The sequence below is a fragment of the Amblyomma mixtum genome, chromosome 10, assembly GCF_055824585.1.
Source record: "Amblyomma mixtum isolate Tamu chromosome 10, ASM5582458v1, whole genome shotgun sequence".
Classification (NCBI taxonomy): domain Eukaryota; kingdom Metazoa; phylum Arthropoda; class Arachnida; order Ixodida; family Ixodidae; genus Amblyomma; species Amblyomma mixtum.
In genome coordinates this window covers 106,979,014-107,005,291 of record NC_143021.1, presented here as the reverse complement: position 1 = coordinate 107,005,291, position 26,278 = coordinate 106,979,014, and the positions used below count along the sequence as shown (strand labels likewise).

At 48.9% G+C, this 26,278-nt stretch overlaps 1 protein-coding gene across 1 annotated transcript; it reads right to left on the bottom strand.

Annotated features, from left to right (window-relative positions):
• Positions 1-283: 283 nt before the first annotated feature.
• Positions 284-26,278, bottom strand: LOC149326617 (splicing factor C9orf78-like). The gene is made up of 9 exons (XM_089562643.1): positions 26,025-26,278; positions 25,839-25,953; positions 22,778-22,839; positions 17,576-17,659; positions 17,015-17,083; positions 9,290-9,418; positions 6,292-6,425; positions 5,621-5,758; positions 284-453 (listed from the first exon to the last, which is right to left on the bottom strand). The coding sequence occupies exons 1-9, from the start codon at positions 26,159-26,161 to the stop codon at positions 362-364; spliced, it is 960 nt and encodes a 319-aa protein (XP_089418769.1). The 5' UTR covers positions 26,162-26,278; the 3' UTR covers positions 284-361.

Below are 26,278 nucleotides of genomic sequence, written 5' to 3'. Positions count from 1 at the left end.
TGCTTGTGAAGTAGCCTACACCTCTTAGTGAACCGGAGATCTGCAGTGAGCCGAAGTCTTACCACCACCAGGGGGAGTAAGGGGGCATGTGATCCCCTGAAGTAAGTTTTGCTCCCACAACAGCTGCTCGTTGCTCTGCCTGTGCTTGTTGTCCCTGGCACCTGATTTTCACACAAGCTATTATAACTTGCCGGCACTGTTCAGTCCAGCTTTCAGGCTTGTACTAATGCAGTTTTCACAGTTTCTGCATGAGACTTGCAACTAATAAGACAAAAACGAGAAATAGCAGAGTGTATGAGCATATATATTTACACAATGAGACACGTGGACATGTTGACAACACAATGCTGCTGCGCCACCCTCAGTAGCGCCTGAACTGCTTCTTGAACTTCTCAAAGTGAAAGTCATCGGTTGCCTTTTCATCGTCGTTGCCTCTGGACCTCCCTCTGCCCCCTGCAAATCAAGCAAAGCACCAGTGCCATTTGTGAGACTAAAAGCTCACCACACTCCACTAAAATGCACCACCACACCATGCCAACAGAGTCCCCCTAGAGATCACTGAGCAATGCGGAGCACAGCAGGATCAACGTGTTCAAGAGCTATTTTTTAAAGCAGCCCTGTCACAAAGATCAGAGGTGCCTCTTCATTCCTCGAAACTTGGCACTCACAGTTCTGAGCAGTGCTGGAGCACTCCAAACACCGTATTTACTTGCATAAGTTGCACACCCATTTATTACCCACGCTTGGAAAAGGAAAAAAGAACCTTTACTCGCATATTTTGCGCCCTCTGCTGAGCAAGCACACACCAGCATGCAGGCGTGCAGGGCAATCTTGGGGGGGAGCTTCACTGGTACTCATAATATGTAGATCGTGATGATACAGTCAAACCTCATTATAATAAGCACTGATATCATGAATCACTCACTATATCCAATTGTTCCTAAATATTTTTAACAAGCACATGTATTTCTTATTTTATACATTGAACACGGTTTGCCATCAAAAGCATATATCGAACTGCAGAGTGTCAAGATATGCCCACAAGGATGGCAGGCTTTGCCTCACTACACGGGTGACTAGTGGTGGTGCGCAAAGCCTAGCAGTACACGCTTTACCCATAAGTCGGCACACTCACTCATGAGTGCACTCATATAGCCTCACTCACACTCACGTCTATGAGTGTGAGTGCGAGTCAGTGGATGTCAGCATGGGTGGCCACAAGTGTGAGTGTGATTGAGCCACCTCACATGGTGCTGAGTTATATGGCTTTACCTCCTCACCTCTGCCAACGGTGCCACAGAAGATATAGCAACAAGAAACGCCGCTGGTAGCCAGGCAGTTGGCACCCGTTCACGCCTCGCACCCGACGACAGTGCCCCAGAACCACGCTCGGTTGTGGGAGCTTTCCTGTTGACTGCTCACATCTGGAGCGGAGGCGGTGAAAACGGCCATACCTTTCGTCCTGGCGCCCGATATTTTACGCGACATTGCTGTAATGCGAGCAAGCCACCCAAGTGGGCGTTTACCTGGCCACGGCCGCATGCTGCGGTGCTTTGCGGGGAAGACAACCTAAATGATGTTCCCAACTTTTTTTTTGCGGCCTCCAAAATTGCTGCAAGCGGCTTCGAAACGGTGCTAAAGCTGCAAAAACTGTCTCTCCCAGTTGCCGTTCTTTCGCTGATTGAATTTTGCTTCGCCAGCATAAATTTTTGGTAAAATTTCCAATACCAAATTTTGGTTATAATGAACTACAGTCGACGACCGAAAATTCGGACGCCTGATTTTTCGGACATGCTTGATTATTCGGACTTTTTCGCAGCACCGCGACATGGGCCATAGAGCCAATGTCTAAGAGCGCTTGAAATTTCGGACGCACCGCAACTCACCACTCGATTTTTCGGACCTCGTTCGCACTCGCCGCCAGTACCCAAGCCGCCATAGAATGTGTAGAGTGGAACCTCATTAATTCAGACTGCAGGAGATATCGAAAACTTGATCAAACAAAACGAAATTCAAGCTTAAAGGGAGCCTCTTGCGACGCTGAAATTCTGCGCGAGTCGGCACATTGCGCTCGCGTGTTTTCGAATTCGTACTGTCCTTGAATGTCTTCCGCCGCACGAACTTGAACCGTAGTCTGAGTTCACGGAACTCATCTGTGCCGAGTCTTTAGTCCCGAACACGGAACGCGAATACGATCGCGGAGGCTACGCGCACGCCGTGGCCTCCGCGATCGAAGCGCGCTTCGGGCGCGCCGCCGGATCTTATCGCGGCCGCGATCTGCTCCGGCGCTGCGCCGTTCGCAGAGGCCACGCGCGCGCACCGGAGCTTTCAAGTGCCGTCTATGGATGGCGCCGTGATCATTATCAACATTTTTCTCTGTCGCGATTTTCCGCTGTTCACATCGGCATCAGTATCGCCAGCTCCAGCCTTTCGTGGCGTGTTAGCATGCGTGTTAGCGCGTTCGCCGTGATAGTGGCTTTCGCGTGCTGCCGCCGAGCTTCACAGTTTTAGCGCGATGGGCAAGCACCTTAAGCTACACGGCTGGGAGTTAGCTCTCGAACGCGGTCGGTAAGCGTGCGGCGGGCGGGAAATTCGACGTGGCCGAGAAGTGCGTCCGATGATGGTGCAACCAAAAGAGAAACACAAGCTGCAAAAAGCGCGCTTTCCGAGTCAAGCCGTGCGAGTTCCCTGAACTGGAAGAAGAGCTGCTCCTCTATGTGATGGAATTTCGGAACAACGGCTACGCGTTGACAGTGGACATGCTGCGCGGCTTCTTTTGGCATGAGCGTGCACCAGAGCGCAGCACCAGCTAAGGAGTCTAAATACTTCGCGAGTGACGATTGAACGTAGAATAAATGTCGCTCATTCCCTGGTTGGTGTGTTTTTACTTTAAAAAAAATTTTTTTTCGCATATCGCGTGTATGGGCAGCACCCCGAAAATTGGCCCTCGAATCTGGAAAAAAAAAAGTGCGGCCCTTATACGCGTTTATACGGTATTTCGCGCGGCGAAATATAGTCATGAGGAGCTTTAGAATGTCTGCAATACAATTGGTCGCTTTCTCCGGCATAGTGGAAATAAGTTCGCGATTTTTTCGGTGAAATTTGATTTTCCGGACTGCCCGATTTTTCGGTCGTTTTCACGGTCCCTAGAGAGTCCGAAAAATCGGTCGTCGACTGTATATTACGATTTTTCGCCTACAGTAGAACCCAGCTGTTACGTTCCTCACTGCTGAGTTTTCCCGGCTGCTACGTCGTTTTCTTCGGGTCCCGGCATAGCTTCCATAGGATCCAATCTATTGGGAACACCACTGTTACGTTGTAGCCGAGGAAACGATTCCACATGATACGTCACAACCGGGCACCCCGAACCCGCCCGGGCAATGCGCGCCAACCGCCATTTTGATTTTGGACGAGTCTTGGCCAGGCTTGGCTACAGAACTGGCTGCAAAAAGCCGCACGCAAGTTGGAGAGGCCGGCACTAGGTGGCTATCCGCCTCGTGAACGCCGAACTTTTAAACCACGATGCCGCGATCTTTATCGTGCTTTGATGGCGTGATAGCGTCGCGTAAGTGGAAGGCGCTTCCCCTTGAGGAAAAGCTGGACGTACTAAACACAGTCGACAGGAAGCCAGGGCGGCCTACGCGGAGCAGTGCAGCGAGCAGCCTACGAACATTTCAGTGCCTGTCGCTGTGCACAGCGTGGACTGCACAGCACTGCTGCGGGCGGTGTGGCTTTGGCATGGAAGTGGCATGGAAGATGAAGAGTAGTAAGCAGCCTCTAAGAGCTAACTGAGGCTATGCATTGCGCTGGGTGCCACGGGAATCACATGAGGCAACCACGTTGCCGTGGATGCTGCCGTCGTGACGTCGGAATGTCAAAGCACTGCCGAGAATGTTGCGAACTCGGTTGTGAGTGAAGCCGCTGACTGCGATGATGATGACAACGAGCCGCATGATTACTGGGAGTTGGGAAATCCGATTTTTGGAGAAGCCGTCGCGGCTCTGGACCTCCTCTGCAGGTATGTGTGTCGCACGGCTAAGTGACGCTGACAGCAGTGCGGCCTTCCAGGCTATTGAGAAACGCGTTGTTCTTTCCAGGGAGCAAAAGAAACTGCAATCTATTATTCTCAATTTCTTAAAGTTCTAAGGTCACTTTGCGGAAATAAATTGTTTCAAGTCAAAGCTGCACTGTTTTCATTAATTTCCTCACTGTTGCGTTTTCCTGGCTGTTACGTTTTTTTTTCCCGGTCCGGTGAAAAACGCAAGAACGGGGTTCTACTGTACTCCCTATAACGAGGTTCCACTGTACGGATATGGTGCCGCATGCAACCAGCGTGCTGGCAGCTGCTGACACACCCTGGTGATTTGGCAGAACGCAACAGCCCCCGTTTTTTGGTTGCGGAGGGCGCCAGCATATGCCCCGCCCTGTTCACAGGTGGCGGTGTCCAAGCGGGCACAGTCTGAGCCACGTGGATGTGCCCACTGCCATAGATATTGCTTAGTGTCCTGTGATTAAGCTTCTCCACAGTTCCCAAGCTAGCTGCAGCCACTACTGCCACAGTGCAGGATGACTGGTGTCACTATGCAGCTGTGATTTGGTCCCACTGTGTTGCACTGGCGTTGTCATGGATCAGGCACTTCCTGCGTGCAGTGCTTCCCAAGTAGTAACACCCCTCCCTCCCAGCCCGTCTGGCATCGGGGTGAAGCTCTCACCGTTGACCACCAGGGAGAAACTCGACATTACACAGAGCATGGGAAGAAGAAGTCTGCAGCCACGCATCAGGAGAGCATCCCCCAAAGAGATGGTGTGGAACAAGAGAGAGCCTTGTTCCATGCTCCGTACACTACTAGTGCAGCTGTAGACAAAAACTGACTTCCCTAGGACAAAATGAATAAAAGCCTTCGTGCGTGTTGTGCGTGTGCCTTCGCGGAATACATCAGGCCTCATACTGTATTAGGAAAGTGGATACTCAAGCTATTTTCAGCTGGGCTGTATTGCCCCTTTGCACACAGTCCCACAAGGTACTTCTTAACAAGGTCTCACTGAACAGTCGAGCCTATTTATAATGACTCTGGCTGTTGTGCTGATTTTGTTTGTTAGCAAGTGGAATTACCGTATTACAACAAAAGACTAAGGTGCTGTTTATTTTCAAAACAAGGTCCGTTATAAAATGTCTGAGCAGGTCCTGTCACGGCACTTTCATAAGTTCATCACCAAGATCTTTGCTGCCAGTGAGCTGCTTTAGGGACGCTAATTACAGCTAATCACAGCTGAACCAGTTAAGGAAACTGGTGGCAAATCGGCTTCCTCCAAGAAGTGTCACTGCCACCACCAGCAGCACGCACATTCATCCCCCTCATCTTATTTCCTCATGCTGTGGTTCTAACAGCACTGGAGTAATGTTTTTGAACACTCTTATGAGAGAAGCTGAATTTGGATTTTTTTATCCGATGACATTTGGTGACTGAGTATCAGTGATGAAGCAATAGTATGGCAAGAACTGGGGTGAGTATGGATGGGTCTGGAGTTGCGTTGAATGCCCTCGATATATGTTGGCCCCTGTGGGTGGAACATGACACAGGGCAAATTTCCTGATTTTTTTTTTCAACAGATTGCTCACCTCTGCCCTGGCGACTGGGGATCTGGTCGGCGACTCCCTCAGCCTCTGCGATGACCACCACGGGCTTGGGAGGCAGGGGCTCCCTCTCACGCAGGGGGCGTCGAGCATGGCGCAACGGGCTGCCATCGTCGATGGTGACTGCAGCCGGAAGAGGAGTGAGAATGCAGTGACCTTCATGGCACTATTGCCAAGCACAGAATTTTCTCAGTGACTGTGGCAACCCCAGTAGTGCTGTAGCCTTCAGAGATTTGATCTGGCTCACAGCAAGCTGCGTGTGCTACTCTCTTGTAATGTGCATGTTTGACACCACACAGACGCCTGAGTTACGATGAGCAGCCAGTCACACACTTGGTCATGACAGCCTCTCTCGGCTCCCCTACACTGTATCCATGAAACCAAGGTGGGAGAGGCACAACTCTGAAGGGTCACTGCCATTAAGCCGTTTCAAAAAAACACAAAGCCCTCCTGGAGAGATGCACCTGTTATACTGCTTCAAGAGGCCACCACTTTGCCCAAAGAGAGACTTTGAAGGGCTGGCAAAACTATGAACTTTGAAAATTCGCTCATTGGCACCCCAGCAACAGCATGGGATCCAGCAACACTTTCTGTATGTGCCATCTCTTTCTGGAAAGAAGAAAAACATGCAAACACGACTGAGAAAGAGAACGCACAGCGGTTGTGCTGCACAAAGTTGACAGCCATGTTGGTAGGCACGAACGAGGTCTCCCGCTCCTTCCTGGCCACCCTGTCCCGGATCAGCTGCAGCTTGGCCTCTTCCGTCGCCTCAATGTTGCGGATGCGCTCCCTGCACACCAGGGTTACAGACTGGTTCGACAACAGAGCAGTTCAAGAAAGAGGAAAAATAATAAACACGGCAGGGTGAACTAAAGAGTAAACTCCAACGTCCAAGCTCACTGAACACAACCCTTAACCTCTTCCTAACCGTCCCCATTAGGCATGGGTCGCCTGGCACCCGCAGACATGAAGCACTCTTTCCAAGCCCCCAGTGCGCTCTAAGACTTGCTGCACCACCCATTGTGTAGCCAATCTCTGGCTTCAAAATTATTAGTTTCGCAACATTAAGCACAGAATCCTGATACGGGCCTCACTGTGCCCACTATTCCCCAGTCAGCATGCCAAGTTCCCCACCAGCTGGAATCTCCTGCAAATGACATTAGTTCCCGAATTTTTTGCATCTTGAGAACATTTTACGAAGTAGCAGCGAGTCTCTAATGGCTGTTGACCAACAAGGCCGTGGAAAGAGATGTCTGACTCTCCTGCATGGCACCCAAGCCCACAGCAGCTGGGCCCCGAATGATGCACACACACTTGGACAGGTTTCACTCGGCTAGCGTGTGGCCTTGCGGAGAGCCAGCTTGGCTGCACGACCTTGGTTGGCACAGCTGGGCACAGTAGGCCTTGGTGCGGGTAGATGAGGAGAAGAGAGACAGCACACCCAGATGGCTTCCTTCCAGGCGTTGAAACATGACTCAAGTGCCTCTCCCATGACTCACTTTTTGCACCCGGAAGCAAGCACTGCACATTCCTGGCATGCTCTTCCTGCCACGGAGGCTGTGCAAGGGAAAGGCCAAGCTGCCACTGGAGCACTGTGTTGCATTAGCTTACTGCTATCGTCCCTTCTAGACCATTGGTGTTCTATTGTTACCACATATACGCCGCACCCAGTTTTCCCGAAGGAAATGTTTAAAAAAAAATAAATCCCTGTAAGAGCCGCACCCGAACTTTCCATGACTCAGGCCTTCTAAATGCATGCGCTGTGGCCTCCGGGATTGGCTCCGGCTGCGAACAACGGCGCGCTCGATCGCGGAGCGCTTGATCGTAGAGGCCAAGCACGCCCACAAGAGCTTCCAAAAACCATCCATGGATGGCGTGCGAGGCTGCAGCCATCATCATCATCGTTAATTTTTTTTTTTTCCCCCGCGTCTTCCCGCTATCTACATCGGCATCAGTATCGCCAGCTCCAGCCTTTTATGGCGTGTTAGCGCGTTCTTCGTAGTTGTGGCTTATTTTAGCACGATCGGCAAGCACGTTATCAGCTACACGGCTGGGAGCTCTCGAACGCAGCAAGCGTGCGGCGGACAGGGAATTCGTTGTGGCCGAGAAGTGCGTCCGATGATCATGCTATCAAAAGGGTGCATTGAGAAACACAAGCTGCAAAAAGCGCGCTTTCCAAGGCAAGCCGTGCAAGTTTCCCGAACTGTAAGAAGAGCTGCTCTGCTATGTGATGAAAATGCGGAGCAACGGCTACGCGATGACAGCGGACATGCTGCGCGGCTTCTTTGGGATGAGCGTGCACCAGGGCACAGCACCAGCTCAGAGTCACTCCGTGAGTGACGATTGAACGTAGAATAAATGCCGCTCATTCCCTGATTGGTGTGTTTTTGCTTTAAAAAAAATTTTTTTTTCGTACGTCGCGTGTATGGGCCACACCCCAAAAATTGGCCCCCGAATCTCGAAAAAAAAGTGCGGCCCTTACACGTGTTTATATTTGACTTGAAAGCCTAAGTTTTAGAGTAATACAGAGTAATACAGCTACTAGACGGTTGGTGCAGAGTTTGTTCAACTGTTTGTTCATCCGCGGTCAACTGCCACTAGTTTGTCACATGAAGTTCACAAATCCAAGCACTTCAATGAGGGTTACATTAAGGAATCCCAAAACTTTCCAACACTGAGGCATTACCTACATTGAGAGGACATAGTAGTAGCGCTTAAAAAACAAGGACGACAGGGTAGAGAAAGACAGCACAGGCGCTAGAGCCTTAAATTACCTACATGTAGGCTCATTACATCCAAATTTAAATGAATGCAATGCACATGCCAGCAGTCCCAAGGTACACTTTATGTGAGGGAAAAAAAGACGAAATACTATATTTCCTCGCGTAATTTATGCACCCCTAATATAGGTATTACTCGAGTTTACAAAGAAGAGCTTTTTCTCGCATATTTTGCGCTCTCTGCTGCGCCAGATCCCCAGCGTGCCTGTGGGTGCGCGGAAGGCAGGCTCTGGAAGATCAGCATGGCTGCGTCTCCCGTGTGCGAATGGTGTAAAAAAGAGTCGGTAATTCACTAGTATACTGGTGAAGGGACGAACTGCATGTCATTCACCCGGCTCGCTCGTGCTGGCAGTCACTTTCCTGGCCAAACAGCTGCGCACGCCGCAATCCGAACCATTTGCTGTTCACTTTGCCACTAGTCGGATGGGCCACACCCAAGGGTGCAGTTTTATCGCCTGCTGCCCCCTGACTGCTGGCTTCACTATTGTACCACTAGTACACGCTTATCGCTTGAGATGCGCCATGCCATCTCACGCAGAACTACACAACCTACGGTGAGTAGGGAGGGGATATGCACTTTATATTTGGAGTGAATTTTTTTTTGCCAAGTGAGGGGTGTGAGTTGGAAGACGACGTATAGACGGCAATATAGGGCATATATTTCGCATTACGACCTTTATAGCTTGTTGGGGCATATCACGAAATCTCCGCGTAATTTGCACACCCCCTTTTTTAAGCCTTGATTTAAAGAAATAAAGTGCGCCAATTACGCGACTAGAGCAAAGCAAAACAACAATGGATAACTGTGCTAATAACGTTCCAGGCCTAAAAAACCCACAAAAAAAAAACATAAACAACCATGCAAGGGACTCACTCAATTCCAAGGCCAACTTCGGGGATGCCTGACAGCATTTGGTTGGACAGCATCTCTTCCGATTTCTTGGAGGTGGACTTGCGCAGGTGCTCCGGCACGTGGAACAACACATCCTGCTCGTCCACAACCCTGTGCACACAGCACACACCAACATTTAAGCAGCCTTTGGAGTGAAAGCTAGCGCACAGGCTCATTCAGACACAATTAACTCTGAAATGCACAGTTGGAAATTTCATGCAAAAGTATCCCAGCATCGAGTGCCTGTACTCCCATTCTGCAATCTGAAGGCTCACTGAATCAGTTTAGTGCACATTTCCTTGACACACCAAGGCATACCTAGTTTCTTTTCCACATAGTAGCTGGACTCTCATTTAATTCAAATTTTAAAAGACCAAAGATTTTTGTTTAAATTATCAGAAGTGCACCTTAATTTGTAACGCAAGACAAAATGTGATTTGATTCATGGATATCTATGCATATAAATAGTGTTGTCACAGCCGTAGGCTTGGATAAAGAAGATGACCAAGTGTGGTGCTTGTGTTTGGTCAACGAGGAGGACGACATGTATTCGGGCGCTGGGCGCTTATTGTATGGCTCTTTGGCTGTCTCTTACTGCATATACTTGAGAGAGAAAGGAATTTTAATGAGGGAAAGGTGGAGAGGTCGGCCGGTGGTAACATATATTTGCAATCCCCTTCGAGTGGCATGGTGGGAAAACTTGAAAGAAGGGGGAAGTCTTGGCTGTTGCAGTACCCTGGCTCCTCCACCAATAATGTAAAGGGAAAAAATACAGTCAATCCCGGATATATAGAACCCGGATATATCGAATTATTGCCTATATCGAACAGATGTAGAATCCCCTTGGGAATCTCATGCAAAAGTATAGCAAATTTGTTTACGTTTATCGAACTCCCGTGCACCCTATATTTGATATATCGAACTCCGTGCCATGCCGCGCCCCTGGAAGTGGGCTTCTCCCACTAGCGCGCGCTCCTGCAAATGGGCTTCTCCTAATAAGAGTTCACACGGCGCTGGCCTTGCACAGCTGCGCTCTAAGTCACGTGATGGGAACTTTGTGGGGGGTGTGAAAGGAAATGGGAATGGCCAGAGGGCCATGTTAAGGAGCTGCTTGCAAGAGGGAAACCGTGCTGGCCGCAGGCCCGCAGACGCCTAATTTCTTCATGCTGGTTGGCTGACTCCGCTGGCGTCGCCGAAGCAAGCGATGTCAGCTAGCCGGCGCCAACGTTTAAGCCATTTTGGCTGTTACTGCTGACGGTGTTGACTCGCACGTGACTGGTGTGGTTCTGATTGCTGTGCGGTCGTCGTTCTTTTCGCTTTGTTCGCGGTGACTTGTGCGGTGCCGTGCGTTTTCTTTTCGCTTTGGTTCGTGTTCGGGAGCCATGAACGCGAAAAAACGCAAGAATTTGTACTTGGCAACAAAGGCGGATATCATTCGACGGGTGGAGGCCGGCGAGAAAAAGTCGTTGGTCGCCGATGCGTTTGGAATTCCTTGCAACACGCTGAGTACAATCCTGAAGAACAAAGCCGGCGTGAAGTTGAAGGCAGCGCATTCCAGTCGCCCTGGAGCGTGTCGTATGCGTGCTCCGACCTACGACAAGGTCGAGAAAGCTTTGTACGCCTGGTTCTTAGAGACACGTGCCAGAAACATCCCTGTCGACGGCCCGATGCTCATGGAAAAAGCGAAATGGCTCGCTGTAGCCCTCGGAGAAGAGAGCTTCACTGGTGGCACGGGTTGGCAGCAGCGTTTTAAGAATCGCTACAGCATCGTCGGAAAGACACTCTCGAGTGAAAGCGAGGCTACCAGCAGCATTGTCACGGAGAAGTGGCTGTCCGAAGAGTGGCCAGAGATTTGCGAGAGCTTTTCGCCGTCGCAAATATTCAACGCAGACGAGACAGCATTGTTTTGGCAAATGCTGCCAAATAAGACTCTCCACCTGAAGGGCAGCGCATGCCACGGCGGGAAGAACAGCAAAGTGCGCGTGTCGATTTTGCTCGCGGCAAATATGGATGGTTCATGCAAACTGCGGCCACTGGTTATCGGTAAAAGCAGGTCACCACGCTGTTTTAAAAACACGAAAGGCCTCCCGGTTCGGTGCGCATTTAATAAGACGGCTTGGATGACACGCGATCTTTTCACCGAGTGGCTTCAAACGTGGGATTCCGAGCTGCAGAAGTCGGGCCGCAAGGTTTGTCTTCTTGACAACTGCTCTGCCCATCATGTCGTCTGCCAGTTGAAGCAGATCACCATCAAATTTCTGCCGCCAAATACAACTGCGAAACTTCAACCTCTCGATCAGGGCATAGTGAAGGCATTTAAGGTTGGGTACAGACGGCGACTGGTGCGAAGGCTCCTAATCAACCTTCGGTTGAATATCGATCTCAAGTTGGACCTCCTAGGAGCCATACAGATGCTGGCTGGCGCTTGGAATGACGTGAAGCAAAACACGATTGTTAACTGCTTCCGCAAAGCCGGGCTTGTGGTGGCTTCAGACGACAGATGTCTAGACACAGAAGACGACGGCGCTGGATGCCTGGATAGCGAATTTCGTGAGCTGTCGGCGTTTGCAGGTGCCGTCCCAGACGGCGTAACAGCACAAGATTTTGTCAGTGTTGACGACGACGTGCAAGCCGTTGCGGATCTTGCTGATGCTGACATCGTGGCTGACATCATCGATACCGAGGAAGCGGACCCGAGCAGTGACGAAGATTGTGGCGAAGAGGCCCAGCCGCCATACACTGCGGCTGAACTTGCATCCGCATTTAGCGTAATTCGTCGTTGTTGTGGTGCAATAGAAGGCACTGGACTTTCTCATTTGGATACTCTCAACAAGCTTGAGGACAGCTTAATGAACTGCATGGTGCAGAGGAAGAGGCAAGCAAAGCTCACTGACTTTTTTCTTGCGAAATAAAGCGCGCTGGTCGTGGAGTTGTGCTTTCGTTTTTATGGACTTTAGAGGAGTAAATCGGTAAGTTCCCACTTGCTACAATCCCGGGAAATTGTACGAGATTTGCGCAATTTTAAAATAAGCGTCTAATAGGCATATTTTATATTTCGAATTATTGATATATCGAACTTTTTCGCGATCCCCTTCGAGTTCGATATATCCGGGATCGACTGTATACATACAAAAGGAGACTGCAGATATATACGGTCTGTCCTGAAAGTAATGAGACAAGTCGCGGCGTGGTGCGCATGCACTAGATTGGGAGAGTGCTTTTGGGGGAAGGAAGGGGAGCCTTCAGCTTCACAATGCGACCAGCTTAGTTGGCTGCAAGCAGGTGAAGCGCGTGGATGTCTTTGAGCGTGCACCCATGTTTCGTCGCTGCGTTGAGGAAATCATGGAGCAAATGCTGGAACAGCACTATGCGGTGAACCTTTGCAATGAACTGACCAAATCACCTACCGACCTAATGGACATGATCAAGACAGCATGTGGGAACGATGCGATTTCCAGGTCACGTGTGCTAATGGCACAAAGCATTAACAAACGGTCGTGAAGACGTTCACGACGAGCAACGGTTCGGGCACCTGTCGATGATGGTTACGGACGGTAATGTTGACTGTGTGGTCCTGAACATCTTCACGTCCATTTGTAAATGCTTTGTGCCATACGAACCCTTGCAATCTGGACACTGCATCATTACCGCATGCTGTGAAATGTCTCAGTGGGTGATTTACTCACTTTATTGCAAAGCTTCACGTCGTAGTGCCGTTCCAACGTTCGCTCCATGGTTTCCTCGACGCAGCGACGAAACAGGGGTGCACGCGCAAGGACGTCCACTCGCCTCGCCTGCTCGAGGTCAACTGAGGTCAACTGCATCGTGAAGCGGAAGGTTCCCCCTCCTTCCTTCCCCAAAAGCGGTTTCCCTATCTAGTGCCCCACCGCGACTTGTCTAATTACATTCAGGACAGACCCGGTATACAGCAAGAGACAGCCATGCAATAAGAGCCCAGCGCCCGAATACATTTCGTCCTCCTCGTCGACCACATACACTTCCATCACCTTCTTTGTGCAAGCCTACAGCCGTGACAGTGTTTTGAAACTCTCTCCCTATGCAAATGTAGCTAAAAGCGTTAGCACAACATAAAATATGGGTGAAAGGTACTGATATGTTCACTCAGCCAAGCAGCCTCCAACAGGTTGTGTGACTGAAAAAAAGTTATCGGAAATGTACTAGTTTCCTGATAAGAGTAAAACCAAACTAAATGGAACATCAAGGGACTGCAAAAACACCCTGATTATTTTACGGCTGAATCACTGAATGGCTACTAAAAAAACAAACTAAAAAAACTGACTTCATTTAACCAATAAAAATATAGGCAATGCTCATCTGCTTGTGCACAAAAGCCGTGCTGCAATGGCAATTTTTTACCATTCCACTCAAGCTGCACTGCATGCCCATTGTTGGGAGTGTCAGAGCAGAACTTCTTCTCCAGAATAGTGAGGCCTCCCACAGCATCTTTCACAGGTGTGATGCGGTGGAGCCTCCTCACAGGTTACAGTGTCCACGCAGGGCGGCTTCACCACACAAACTATGAGCAGCTCATCATTACCACGCGTTTTTGGTGCAAAAGACCATGCTGACAGAAGTGAGGGGAGCACACATTTTCACAAGAACAGCACAAAGCCTCCTGAAAAGAAAAATTGATGCACAGACGATGGCCACTGCTGCCATGGGCTCGTAACAAAGCTCAGAAAACGGAACTACTCAGCCACAAGGCGCCTCCAATCACTTGCAGTGCCTGTCGAGTGGACTTGAACATGGCAGCCCTTCAAACCACGTCCACTTTAACCAGTTGTAGGAGCCGAATTTTCAGTTCGTGTGGCGCTGCAAACCTGTCGCACCCGACCTCAGTCGTCGCTCTTTCGCATGCCGGAAGCGTTGGAGCAAGACAAAAAGTTTGAATTACGCAATTCAAGTGAAATCCCAGCATGCAATAAGCAGAATTAAAATGCACCGAAAATACCATATTTACTCGCATAATTTATGCACCCTCAACTTTTTATCCCGATTGTATATTTTTCGCTCCCTGCTGTGAATGGGTGCACGCAGAACAGGCTTGGGAGGATCAGCGCAGCTACAAAAGGTGAATGAGTGGTGTCATTTGTAAATTTCTTCCGGTAAGAAAAAGTCAACTGTGCGTTGTCTACCCGGCTCACTCGCGCCAGCAGTCACTCTCTCAGATGAAATGGCTGCGAGAGCACACTTCCGGTAACATCTGGGGCACGCACCGCACCAGAATCCACAAGTGTCGCACCGCTGGCTACTCTGTGTGTCACTAGTACTCAGCCGGGGTGCGCCTTGAATTCTCTTTATGTCCCTGACTGCTCGGCCTTTGCAACTGCATCGTTGCTTTGAGCTGTGCATGCACCATCAAGCAGGGAGCTACACAACGCAAGTCAGATTGGGGGAGCAAAGAGGGGGTGACTTAACCCCCTTAAGTCACCCCCTCACTGGTCTTGAAAAAAAAATTTTTATTAATGAAGTCACAGTTACATAATCTTCAGGGAATATGTATTTTTGTGTGCTGATTCTAAATATGTCATTTAATTTCATGTAAAACAATTCCTTGAGCATATATGCACTTTTTATGCTAGTATTTTGCGGAGAGTTTTGAAGAAAATTTGCAGCGGGAAACTGGCTGAAATGTTGGGTTCTCTTGACAGCAAGGAGTACAATAAGGGTGAAATTGTCTTCCTGCCCATCATGGAACTTGAGTTGTAGAGTTTTGAAGTTGTCGCTTCAGAACTGAGAACGAAAGTGTGTATTCCTGTGTGTGAAGTGGCAGCTTCAGTACCCTATTACTCAAGTTCTATGAGAGCCAGGATGATAATTTTGCCCTTATTGTACTCCTTGGTGTCGAGAGAACCCAATGGCATACATTTCAGCGAGTTTCCTGCAGCAAATTTTCTTCAAAACTCTCCGCAAAATACTTGCATAAAAAGAGCATAAGTGCTCAAGGAATTGTTTTACATGAAATTAAATGACATATCTAAAATCAGTGCACAAAAATACATGTGCCCTGAAGATTTCATAACTATGACTAAATTAATAAAATTTTCTTTTCAAGACCAGTGTCCCCCCTTAAAATATCTGGGGTCAACTTTTTTTTTTTGGCTAGCAAGGGCACGAATGCACGGTCAACTTATATGCAGCAATATACCGTATACATTGCACGTTACGGTTTATGATTTCTGGGGGTTTAATGTCCTAAAGCAACACAGGCTACAAGACACAGTGGAGAGCTCCAGAAATTTCGACCACCTGGGGTTCCTTAACGTGCACCGACATCGCACAGTACACGGGCCTCTAGCATTTCGCCTCCATCGAAATTCGACCGCCACGGCCGGAATCGAACCCGTGTCTTTCGGGTCTGCAGCCGAGTGGCATAACCACTGAGCCACCGTGATGCAGTACATTGCATGTTACAGCTTGTAGAGCTTTTCAAGACATGTTCGCAAAATCTCCTAATCTGCACACCCCCTCTATGGAGCCTTATCTTTAGGAAAAAAAGTGCACAAATTATGCGAGTAAATATGCTTTACCCTGCCAACCAAAATTTTGGAATTTGTTTGAATCAATCAAAAGTACATATTATTTGAGTTTGAATTATCGAGAGTCTACACCTTTTTTTTTTTTTCATGGCAACATTTGTGGACTTTTCCCTGAGCAATAAAAATGAAAATGCGCAAAACAATATTGGCATACAGTATTTGGAATCGGAAGCATTCTTCCCCCACTGCACACAAAATTCAGCACAGTGATATCTCAGAAGTCCAGCTGACAGCAAAAATCTTACTCTCCACCTGATGCCTTCAATGTCAATGAAGTCCTCATCTCTCCCCTTACCTCCTTACCAAGGAGATAAGGTCAAAAGTTTTCCTTGCTCCCCGATTTTCCCCTTTTCTTTTTCTCAGCCCTGTGTGTGTGTGTGGCACAGCAGTGCTTGTGTGGAAAACAGACAGACTGCATTACTGCCAAGTGCCACAGCCAAGCTGTCACCAGGTAAATGCACTAGCTCTGCCAGATGTCACTTAAATGATCCCATTTTCATTTCAGTTAAAGCACGATTCGAGAAAATAATTTCCGCACACTCCTTTCAGCTCTATTATGCCGGAGCACTGGCTGCCACTGCTGTTAGCCACATACAGTAGACTATTTGAACAGGTTACATTCTGTATGTGACCTTCAGTGGGTTTCATCCACTGATCCAGCCTGAAGGCAGCAGGGGCCTCTCAGTGGAATGCACACAACCAGGTGCAACAGCCCACAGGCAGCCCCCACAACAGGCACGCACAATTATGACACAGTGTGATGCAATTGTGCAGGAAAACTATCAACTACGCCTCTCAGCCACCTGCCAATCAGAAGTGTCAAGTGACCTTTCCTCTCGAACCTTCTTCACAGACTGCCTAGTTTCCAGCTGAACCCTGAAAGGTCCAAAAAAATCAGATGGTGACCGTAACTGGTTCCAAACAGCTCCCAAGATGCAGCAGTAAGTGCAGTGCCCCCCTTTCTCCTTGGCCTCGTTTATGCACCGCTTTCTTCCATCACAGACTAGCAAACTGAATTCAGCAGCAGCAACAACTTTTCAAGTCCCCCTCGAGACTGCATCCATCCACTTCGGTCTTCCAAGGAAAGCCAACCGGACCATCACATGCACTCTCACATATGAGCAATTGGAAACACCACAGTACTCACTGTGTCTTCTGTTCGGTCTCCTGCACTCGGCCTCGGCGCTTGGCCAGCTCTTCCTCGATGTACTTCATCCTGGCCAAGAAGAAAAGATGACCACACATCACATATAAAAGCTTGTGGGAAAAACCAATTTAAGGCCCACACATATACCTTCTGGTAGTTTTACCACTGGGGGGCAGAAACTACCAATACGGCAGAATCTCGAGGACGCATACCTCATGGGCTCCCAAATTAAAAATCCACATCATCCGAAATTCGTGTCACCCAAAACAAACAAAATCCGTATGCAAATCCACTGGAATGGCATTCATGCACATCTGTTTTTAGCTGATGAGGAGAGTTATTTACGGCTGCGCACTGCCTCTCACTGCCCGAGTTGCGCATTGCGCAACTGGCAACTGCAAAGCAAGGGCCGTGTGCCCACTGCTCACACTGCATACTTTTTGCAACAGCAGCTGCTAGCCTCATCCTGGCAACAGACAGTAGCTCCAACTGTTCTGCACTAAACAGCTGCTACCGTCGCCACCAGTTAGGCCAGGGCCCTGGCACAGGCAGTATACTCACATGTCAGCATCCTCGTCACGCTGGTTGGTCTCCACTGAGAACGTGTTGCCCAGGTTCACTGCATCCAGCTCCTCCAGGGTGACCCTGGAATGCAGTGGACACAAAGAAATGTAGCCACCCTTGCAGTTGGAGCAAAATCCACGTGACATGCACACCACATGTGCGACCAGGCAGCTTCCAGGGCAGTCCAGTCACAATGTCAGTGCAAGGCAGAGGCAAGAAGAGTCCAAAAGAACCAAAGAGGAATTTCATCAGACAGTCTCAGAAGGTGCAGTTTATTCTAGTCACAGCTGCCGAGCTGTCAGGTTTGTTTGCCAGCCCTTCACAAGGCTCCAGCAGACAAAAGAAGAAAGTACAGCTGGGATACAGCACACAAGGACTGCAATGCAGCTGAATGCCCCAAACAGATTATACCGATAACTGCCTAGGGGAAACAACACTGGGGCAGACATCACAGCAATGCCAGACCAGTGAGCAAGCTGCTTAGTGGGACTCAGCACCCGGAGGATCGCAAGCTACAGAGCCCAGCTCCCACTTTTTCCTCTTTATGCAGTAAACTGCAATGAGTCCCACAAATGGTGTGCGCTGGCTTCATTTGCCACGGTGACTACTGAGCTAACCATTTGTGGTCGATCATTCTTCTGTGGTGACTCAGCCCCTCCAGCAACTGCAAACATTCCCCCACTTGCTTGTTTCTGCTCAAGATCTGGCCCTCAAAGACTGCACGACCACCAATGCACATGCAGGAGCCTGTTTCGTAGGCCTCCAAAATTCTGCAGTTGCCAAGAAGTTCAGTAGTGTCCACAAGGTAGGGCGACACGAAACAGCTTCTGCTGACTACCCCCCACAAAGTCTTGTGTGCACAAACTCTCCTCTCTCACACGTAACCAGGCAACAGGGTTTGCTTTTAACCAAGCAGTGGAGCACCAATGGCACCCGCTAAGCTTTAAATCTGTGTAGCGTAAAAAGGACCTTTGTCCTCACCTTTCGAGACTTGCTGGTCTTCAGGGGTTTCACTGTACGGCTGATATGCAAACCCCATTACCTGACCACCCATTCTGCACAAGGCAGTGCAGCTTTCCGATTTTCCCAGTTTAAAGACCTCATGATGCAAAAATTCTGAGACCAGGGACAACAGCTCTATTCTCACCTTCAGATGCCGTGCACAGTGTCATGCGAGTGGTGACAATTAACATGCAAGCATGCGTCCTCTGATACTATATCGGCAAAGCACAGCAACAACAGTTTCACTGACAGGCTGCAAGGTTCTGCCTGTGATGCCCAGAAGCCCATTCTTTTTGACTGCATGCTGCCTACAATGTCTGTTACTGGCAGTGTGTCCTGTGTCAATGAAAATTGGGAGCCCTCAACTTTACTTGACAGGCAGGATACTGTACAGCAAAAGCTGTGAATTCTCCTTTGGTCCAACTTGAGTAACTGCTGTGGAAACCCCTTAGGAACTCCTCTGGTATTCCATCCAGGGCCTCTTGGGAACAACTTTCAGAGACCTATTCTGAATGTCACTGCTGTGATGGCCCGCCTTGCTCTGCTGCCCATCCTGCAATAGCCCAACCTAGAAGCAAAGGGCTGCACGTTGTAAGCACCACCCATCAGAGACCACCACTGTGCACTTGTCCGGTCCTCAGCTGGGCTTCACCAAGACCCCATCTCCACATCAGACAATGCTTCAAAATGCTTCATGCTATATTCGGGAACAAGGTACGAACATACAGGGGGAATTCCGCAACTGATCTTTCCAACGTACTAGCTAAAGCAACCTTTGCCACGAGGCTTGAGAGCCACTAGAAGGAGCCAGCTTTTACAGTGAAAGCTGTTATAGCTTCGGTGGAGCCATACAGCCCTGCATTCCACCGTGGAATCCACAGAGACAGCTGTGAGACCTTGCTCACTTTGTGAATTAATTCAATTCAACTTAATAAAAATCGAGTTTATTCAATTAAATTAAACTGCCCAACCCAACTGTGGCAAAGTGGTGAGAAGGATTTCGAAAGCTGTGCAGCATGCCTCCACATTCCAGCTCAAAGATGACTAAGACTGCACAAATACAGAGGACCTTTTGCTGTGAGCACTCCCAACAAGGACCATGAAAAACTGAATGCAGGAAACAACTATGCAAAGGTTGCCAATGAGGACTGCTGGCTGGTTGGTTGGTTTATGGGGTTCAACGTCCCAAAGTGACTGAGGCTATGAGAGACGCCGTAGTGAAGGGCTCCAGAAATTCCGACAACACGGGGTTCTTCAACGTGCACTGACATCGCACAGCACACGGGCCTCTAGAATTTCTCCTCCAAAGAAATTCAGCCGCCGCGGCCAGGATCGAACCCGCGTCTTTCGGGTCAGCAGCCGAGCACCATAACCACTGAGCCACCGCGGCGGCCCGATGAAGACTGCCTCAACGTTTAAATAAAAAGGGGAAATGCAGTGAACAGAAGCACCATTTGGAAGTAATTAAGAAAATGGCCACTTCTTGTTCTTGCAGCACATTTAGGAAGACTGCGTCGAGTTTCTTTGCCGCACTGTCAATGTCTGATCAAAAGGCATTCAAAACAGCACTCCCACCTCACATATTTTTACTATTCGGTATCTGCACACGAAAAATAAGTTTACCCATATACTGTTTGATATCAATGTATTAATTTAAATATGACCAAACGCGAGTCCCGTGACGCGACCACTTGTGCTCGGTGCCCCTAATAGGTTGACTGCACGCAACACCAGCGTGCAGTTTCTTTGAGTGCTGTGCCGCGATTGGTGGGTTACGCTATCGGCATCTTTGACTGCTTTCAGTACCGTTACGTATACACCAACCTTTCTTCAGTAAAAATAAACATCCAAAATTGAGGGGGGGGGGGGCTCGACCTATACGTGAAGCCAACCCATTTTCAGGCTCCAAGAGTTTTGGACGAGCAGCAGGTTGTAGATGCCCCCTGCAGGTGCCCATTCCCGGCCCGATGCATGGGTCATTAAATCGTATGCAAATTGGTTCCACTAAAGAAATTTTCACTGTGCGCCATTTACCAAGTTCGTTGGCGGTGACGGTCGCTTCCTTGGACAGAGGCAGATAGCGCGAGAGCAACCTTCAGATAATCTCTGGGGTGTGCATAGTGCGAGAATCGGAATTCAGTTTGTTTTGCTGCTAGTCAGTTGGGCCGCATGCAAGTGTGCAAGGCAGGGTGAACCTAGCCCCGTTGTACAGCCAGCAGAGTGAACGAGGAGGCAAGTGTGGCAGGAGTGAAGAGGAAGGTGCAAGGAGGAAAACAGAGGGGTTGAGGGTGAGAGGGGGAGAGGGGGGGCAAGAGTGGTGCCACCTTCTGCAGCCACCCGAGCAGAGGCTCAATGGCAGCGTCAAGTTGTGGATTCCCATCGCTGTGTGCTTGGCCAGAGGAGAGGCCAAGCACCGTTCGGCACTGCATATTGAGTCGCCTATGTTTCAAATACCTGAGCTGCTGCACTAAAATCTTGCTTACCGAGTATAGCAGTCGTCCAGTGAATTTTTTTTTTTACTGCCTTAGCAATACAACGCCCAATATGCAAAAAAGTGTCTGGCATTGGTCTGTGAAGCCTCGGATGGCAGAGTGGAAATAAATCCCCCTCTCCACTTCCAGGGGAGGGAAGAGAGTTTACCGGGGTTGAACGTCCGAAAGCAATACAGGCTATGAGGGACGCCATAGTGGAGGGCTCCGAAATAATTTCGACCACCTGAGGTTCTTTAAGGTGCACTGACATCGCACAGCACACGGGCCTCTGGAATTTCGCCTTCAAAGAAATGCGACTGCCGCGGCCGGGATTGAACCTGCACCTTTCAGGTCAGCAGCCGAGCGCCATAACCACTGAGCCACCGTGGTGGCGGAGAGGGAAGAGAGGGCACTTGAGGGGTGGGGAGTGTGTCACATGGTGACTGATGGACTGGATCATGCCTCCCGCTCGCACGGCCTGAATCCGTCATGTCCACACTGCCCTTGTCTGCAACACACGTCACATCACCATGTGTGACACAGCCGTGCAGTGCACCGCAGTGAATGCTTCCGACGTGCGAGGAGAGTTCATTCCCCCCAGCACAGGAAATTCGTGGGAAGCAAGTGCTCCCGACTGCTGCACCCCCCCTGTCTGGGGCATCACATGCGCTGCAGTGAAGCAACTGCTGCATTGTTATTAACGCACACCTCTGCAAATCACTGTGATAGGAATGAACAAATCCATCAAGCTTACCAGTCAGCTAAACTGAATCCATTTGAATCCGAAATGCAACTTCCTGTGGCAGTGATGATGACGATGACCCTGCTGTTTATGGCAACAATATCTGCTCGTGCCTATTCTAGTGCAAAAAATCAAAGTTTTTGACTCCCCACAGTCCGAAATATTAACTGTGAATAGGCATATATTCCTTGAGGCACACGTCGCTTCGAAAAGAAAATCTGAAATATCGCACAAGTGACAAGTCGAAATTACTGGAATCTGAAAAATTGGTTGGCCATTATTTGGCAGTGCTCAGCATGGTGATGGCATGAGGTGGTGGTATTTTAGCTGACAGAGTGGATATCACGGAAAAGGAAATGTGCAACAGTCGATTTCTGCAGCCTGGCATTTCACCCGGAGATGGATTGGAAATCCCCGAGAAAGGCCCTTGCGCTTAACTAGGCTGATCCACCACCAGGCAGGCAACAAATGCACAACAGCAATACTGCTGTGGTAGAGATCTGGAAGGGAATGGTACCTGTGCATCACATCACATGCTGCTGCAAAAACCTGCTACGGACTTGCCAAGGCCCAATGAGGCTGTGCCAGGGAAAGGAAATGAAAATTCCTAGCAAGAACACTCCTTCAAGGAGCTGGTATATGCTCACACTGCAAGAAAGACAGGTGTGTCCATCCATGCTGTGCTGCTCCTGCAATGTTCTGGCCAAACCTGGACAGCTAGCACAAATGAGCAATGGCCAGGGCAGACTAGTTGTAGCCACCCTACAAGCTGTTTGGGTGGCGAATGAGGAGAAGCATCTTTGTCACCCTCCTTGTCTCCACATCCACACTCTCCAGTTCCTTCAGGGTGGCCAGAACTGCAACCATTCTCCCTTCTTCTGACCACACACACAGGGCAAAGGTGGCTAGCCAGCTTGGTTGTGCTCTAATCAAGCTGCTGGCCAGAGGTGTGAAGCAGAGCACCCAAAAGATGTAGTGGCTCACCTCTTCCCTTTCAGGGCCTGCATGTCCATCATGCCCCCAGTCTTCAGCTTGAAAGGGTCATCCTGCATATGCATGATCCATTGAAAACCCATTCTCTACCACCCCTGAATTCACTCAGAAGCACGAAAGAGACACACACGGCTGATCCACCCAGAGCTGTCAAGTGCACTCCAGCTGCAATTGATGCATTTCTCCACACCAGGTATCAAACCAATTAATCAAACCATTCTAGCATCGTCCCAAGCAAATCCCCGAGTGGTTACAATTAATATGTAACCTGTGTGAAGCTCCCTGAGCACTTTTCAGGTACCATAAGCACGTACTGATAGCTACACAACCCAATCACTTCCACCCTGCAGCCACAGCATCAACTGCACCAAGTTTTGGAACAAATTTTACAGCACAGCAATTCATAGCCCACGCAGGGCATCCTAGCCAGCAGGAACCAGGATTTGAAATAACGCAAGGAAGCCTGACGCCAGTGCAAGTGCTCACATGCCAATGAGTTAGAAGTGATTCACACACATTGCATACAGAGCACCTCTGTTGTGCCCCTTTTCCAGCAAAAAAGAGAAAGGGCAAAACTGGAAAACTACTGTGTGGCACTACTGCCCTATGTCCTTCCAACACTGCACGACATTGCACGCATAGAAAAAGTTCAAAGGCGTGCTGCTGTGCGCTTCATCTACAATAAATATAAAACCTCTGAATCTCCATCTCTCCTTATGGAAACAAACCAGATAAAACCTCTCAGCATCCAAAGAAAGACACCAAGAATGAAATTTTTGCACTGCCTAATACAGGGAAAGTTTGGCCTCTCGGCAACTCCCTATGTTACTCCATCATCAGCTCGAAAAACGCGACACACACACACACACACACACACACACACACACAACTACAGCTTAACTCCTCACTTCACAAAAACAAACTCCCATAAGTTTTCATTTCTTCCTAAAACAATCAGTGATTGGAACTCACTACCTGAGGAGGTTTTTACGTGTGCTAACTTCAAAGAGGCCATTACCAATGTCTTTTAACCACTGAAAATGCCCTTCTGAAACTTTAATTTGTGACTATTTCAGATCTGACGAAGATGCATCTCGGAGTGCTTTTATATCTGCATGCATGAATTTTAAACACATATGTGTATGTATGTAAGCTGCTATTTGTTCAATGCACTGCAACCACCATTTCTTTTAATTTGCTTTTGCCCTCCCTGCTTGGACCAAAAAGGTCCACAGTATCATGTAAATAAAATAAATAAACCAAGAAACCCTGCCCCATAAGGAACACTGGCAACTGCGTGCTGGTGGCACATTCATGTGCTTCAATAGGATATGTTGCCAGGCTAATTGGTGAAGCATGCTTGATTAGGTGCAACACGTACACAAGGCACCCGGCACTTGTGGTGGTCACTTCGTGCCGTCCATGCTGTGCCTTGTTCAAATTAAGCACTCATGCGCTGTCAGTCTGCAAGCACTGCTGCTTGATCGACCACTGCAAACTCTGTGCTGGGCACCCCCCAGAGGACACAACACTGGCTTCTTCTCATCATAATTCACATAATGGTGCTGTAGCTAGGCCAAGCCTGGGCATACCATTACCTGGCATTTTTCATGCACTTCACATGCTTTTCTTCTGAAGAAAAAAAAAAGAAACTACAGACCAAAAAAGAACCTACAGCAGGCATTAAAACTGCCTGCTTAATAGTGTGCCAAGAGGACATCACTCTGAAACAGCGGAGGGATCTGGACTAATTACAACCACCACAAGTTTTTGAATGTGTCGCATCTTGAGAACAAAAAGCAGCCCGCATGGAAGAAGAACAAAGGAGAAGGGTAGGCACTACAAGCACTGCCTTGCAACTAAGCTTTACTGTGAAAGGCTAGATATATATACGCACACAAAGTACACGCAAAAATTCTGCACAGGCATCACACACCACAACATGAGCGATTTTGCCTCTAATGAAATGCAGCTGCCACAACTGGATCCCACGACCATGGAATTAGCAACCCGTCAAAGCCACTGCTGGTAAAATGTTATGTTTCGTACCACAGGCACGAATTTCAAATATGGCATCACCAGGGGCTGCTAGTTAATGGCTCGTGAAATCCACTTGGTTACTTTCTCGACAGAAAACTGCACAGTCTTAATTTAAACCATGGTGCATGTTAGTTCGCACACACTTCAAGTTCCCCTGCCTTATCTTTTCTTTAGGCACATTAAGCAAACAAAGTAACAGCACAACATGCCAAACCTGACCATAGAGGCAAGACAAAAAAGTGACTGTGCACATGAAAATTCCTCACAGAAGCAGCAGTAGGTATAGCTACAAAACCTACATGTTATAATGGTTACCACTTGTGTGAAATTGCCAATGCAAAGCTCAATCTGGCCACCCTCAAAGACTTCCCAGCATTGGCTGATCAAGAGAAGGATATAAGGTGCAGTTGAATACAAATGCAACATGCACTGCTTACCACAGATGGCTTCATTTTACAGAAGAGCAAGGTTCCGGGCTGGTTGGTAATGCATTTAAAGGAAGAAACAGCGCGACGAAACACGGACACACGAAGGAACGACACACACACGAGCGCTGACTCACAACTGAAAGTTTATTGAAAGAATAACTGAAAGAATAAACTTTCAGTTGTGAGTCAGCGCTCGTGTGTGTGTCATTTCTTCGTGTGTCCGTGTTTCGTCGCGCTGTTTCTTCCTTTAAATTCATTTTACACTCAAAGGCTTTTATGGTAAGTCACAGCCTGAACTTATAGTTCAACTCTTTCCCCATAGCAAAGCGGCCGGCATCAAACGTAGTTTCCAGTAGCACACAACCGAGCATACTTGCACTCGGTGGAATGAACAAGAAATTACGTTTGATTCTCAAAGCAAGCTTCGCCACATTCATCAACGACAGCAAGCGTTTCCATCAAGCGGCCGTGTTTCAAGTCTCGCGCACACAGGGCGAGGCTCGTACTGAGTTTCGCCCCTTTTGTACGGCGATGCATGCGCGCCGAAAGCGGCGCATCGCTGTGACGCCGGTGAAACGACTCACGATTATGAGCTCCTCTTTGGGGGTGAGCTTTATGCCCAAGTTCAAGCCAATAACGCTGACACCGTTGGGCCGTTTCCGAAGCTTCTGGATCTCTTTGGTGTCCTGAAGAATTTCCCTGCACCGAAATTGATCCCCGCAGAAATACATCAAGCCGGCTGCAACACGCATTTACGGCATACTACTTACCTTGAAATGCCATCTTCAGCTGCCTCGCTTTCCGAGCTACCCTCGTCCGAAGATCTCCGTTTCCTGAAGCACTTGCGCTTTGTAGCCCCACTTTTGAACGCAACGCAGGAATTGCTCCCATCTGAACTGTCTGCCATGACGGACCGTGCACCTAGCCGACCCAGCGGAAGAGCTGTGCATGACGAACGCCGTCAACAATGGTCGCATTTGTTTTTCCAGTCGCCTTGCTTGCTGACAGGTCTCGGCTTCCGCTC

Bases quoted from the DNA above. Each gene is read 5' to 3' on its own strand.
- LOC149326617 (XM_089562643.1), bottom strand. From the start codon at position 26,161: ATGGCAGACAGTTCAGATGGGAGCAATTCCTGCGTTGCGTTCAAAAGT. The intron at 17,084-17,575 runs GTGAGTATACTG...CTTCTTGGCCAG, and splicing joins CGTGACGAGGATGCTGACAT to GATGAAGTACATCGAGGAAG. The intron at 6,426-9,289 runs GTGAGTCCCTTG...CCTGGTGTGCAG, and splicing joins GAAGTTGGCCTTGGAATTGA to GGAGCGCATCCGCAACATTG.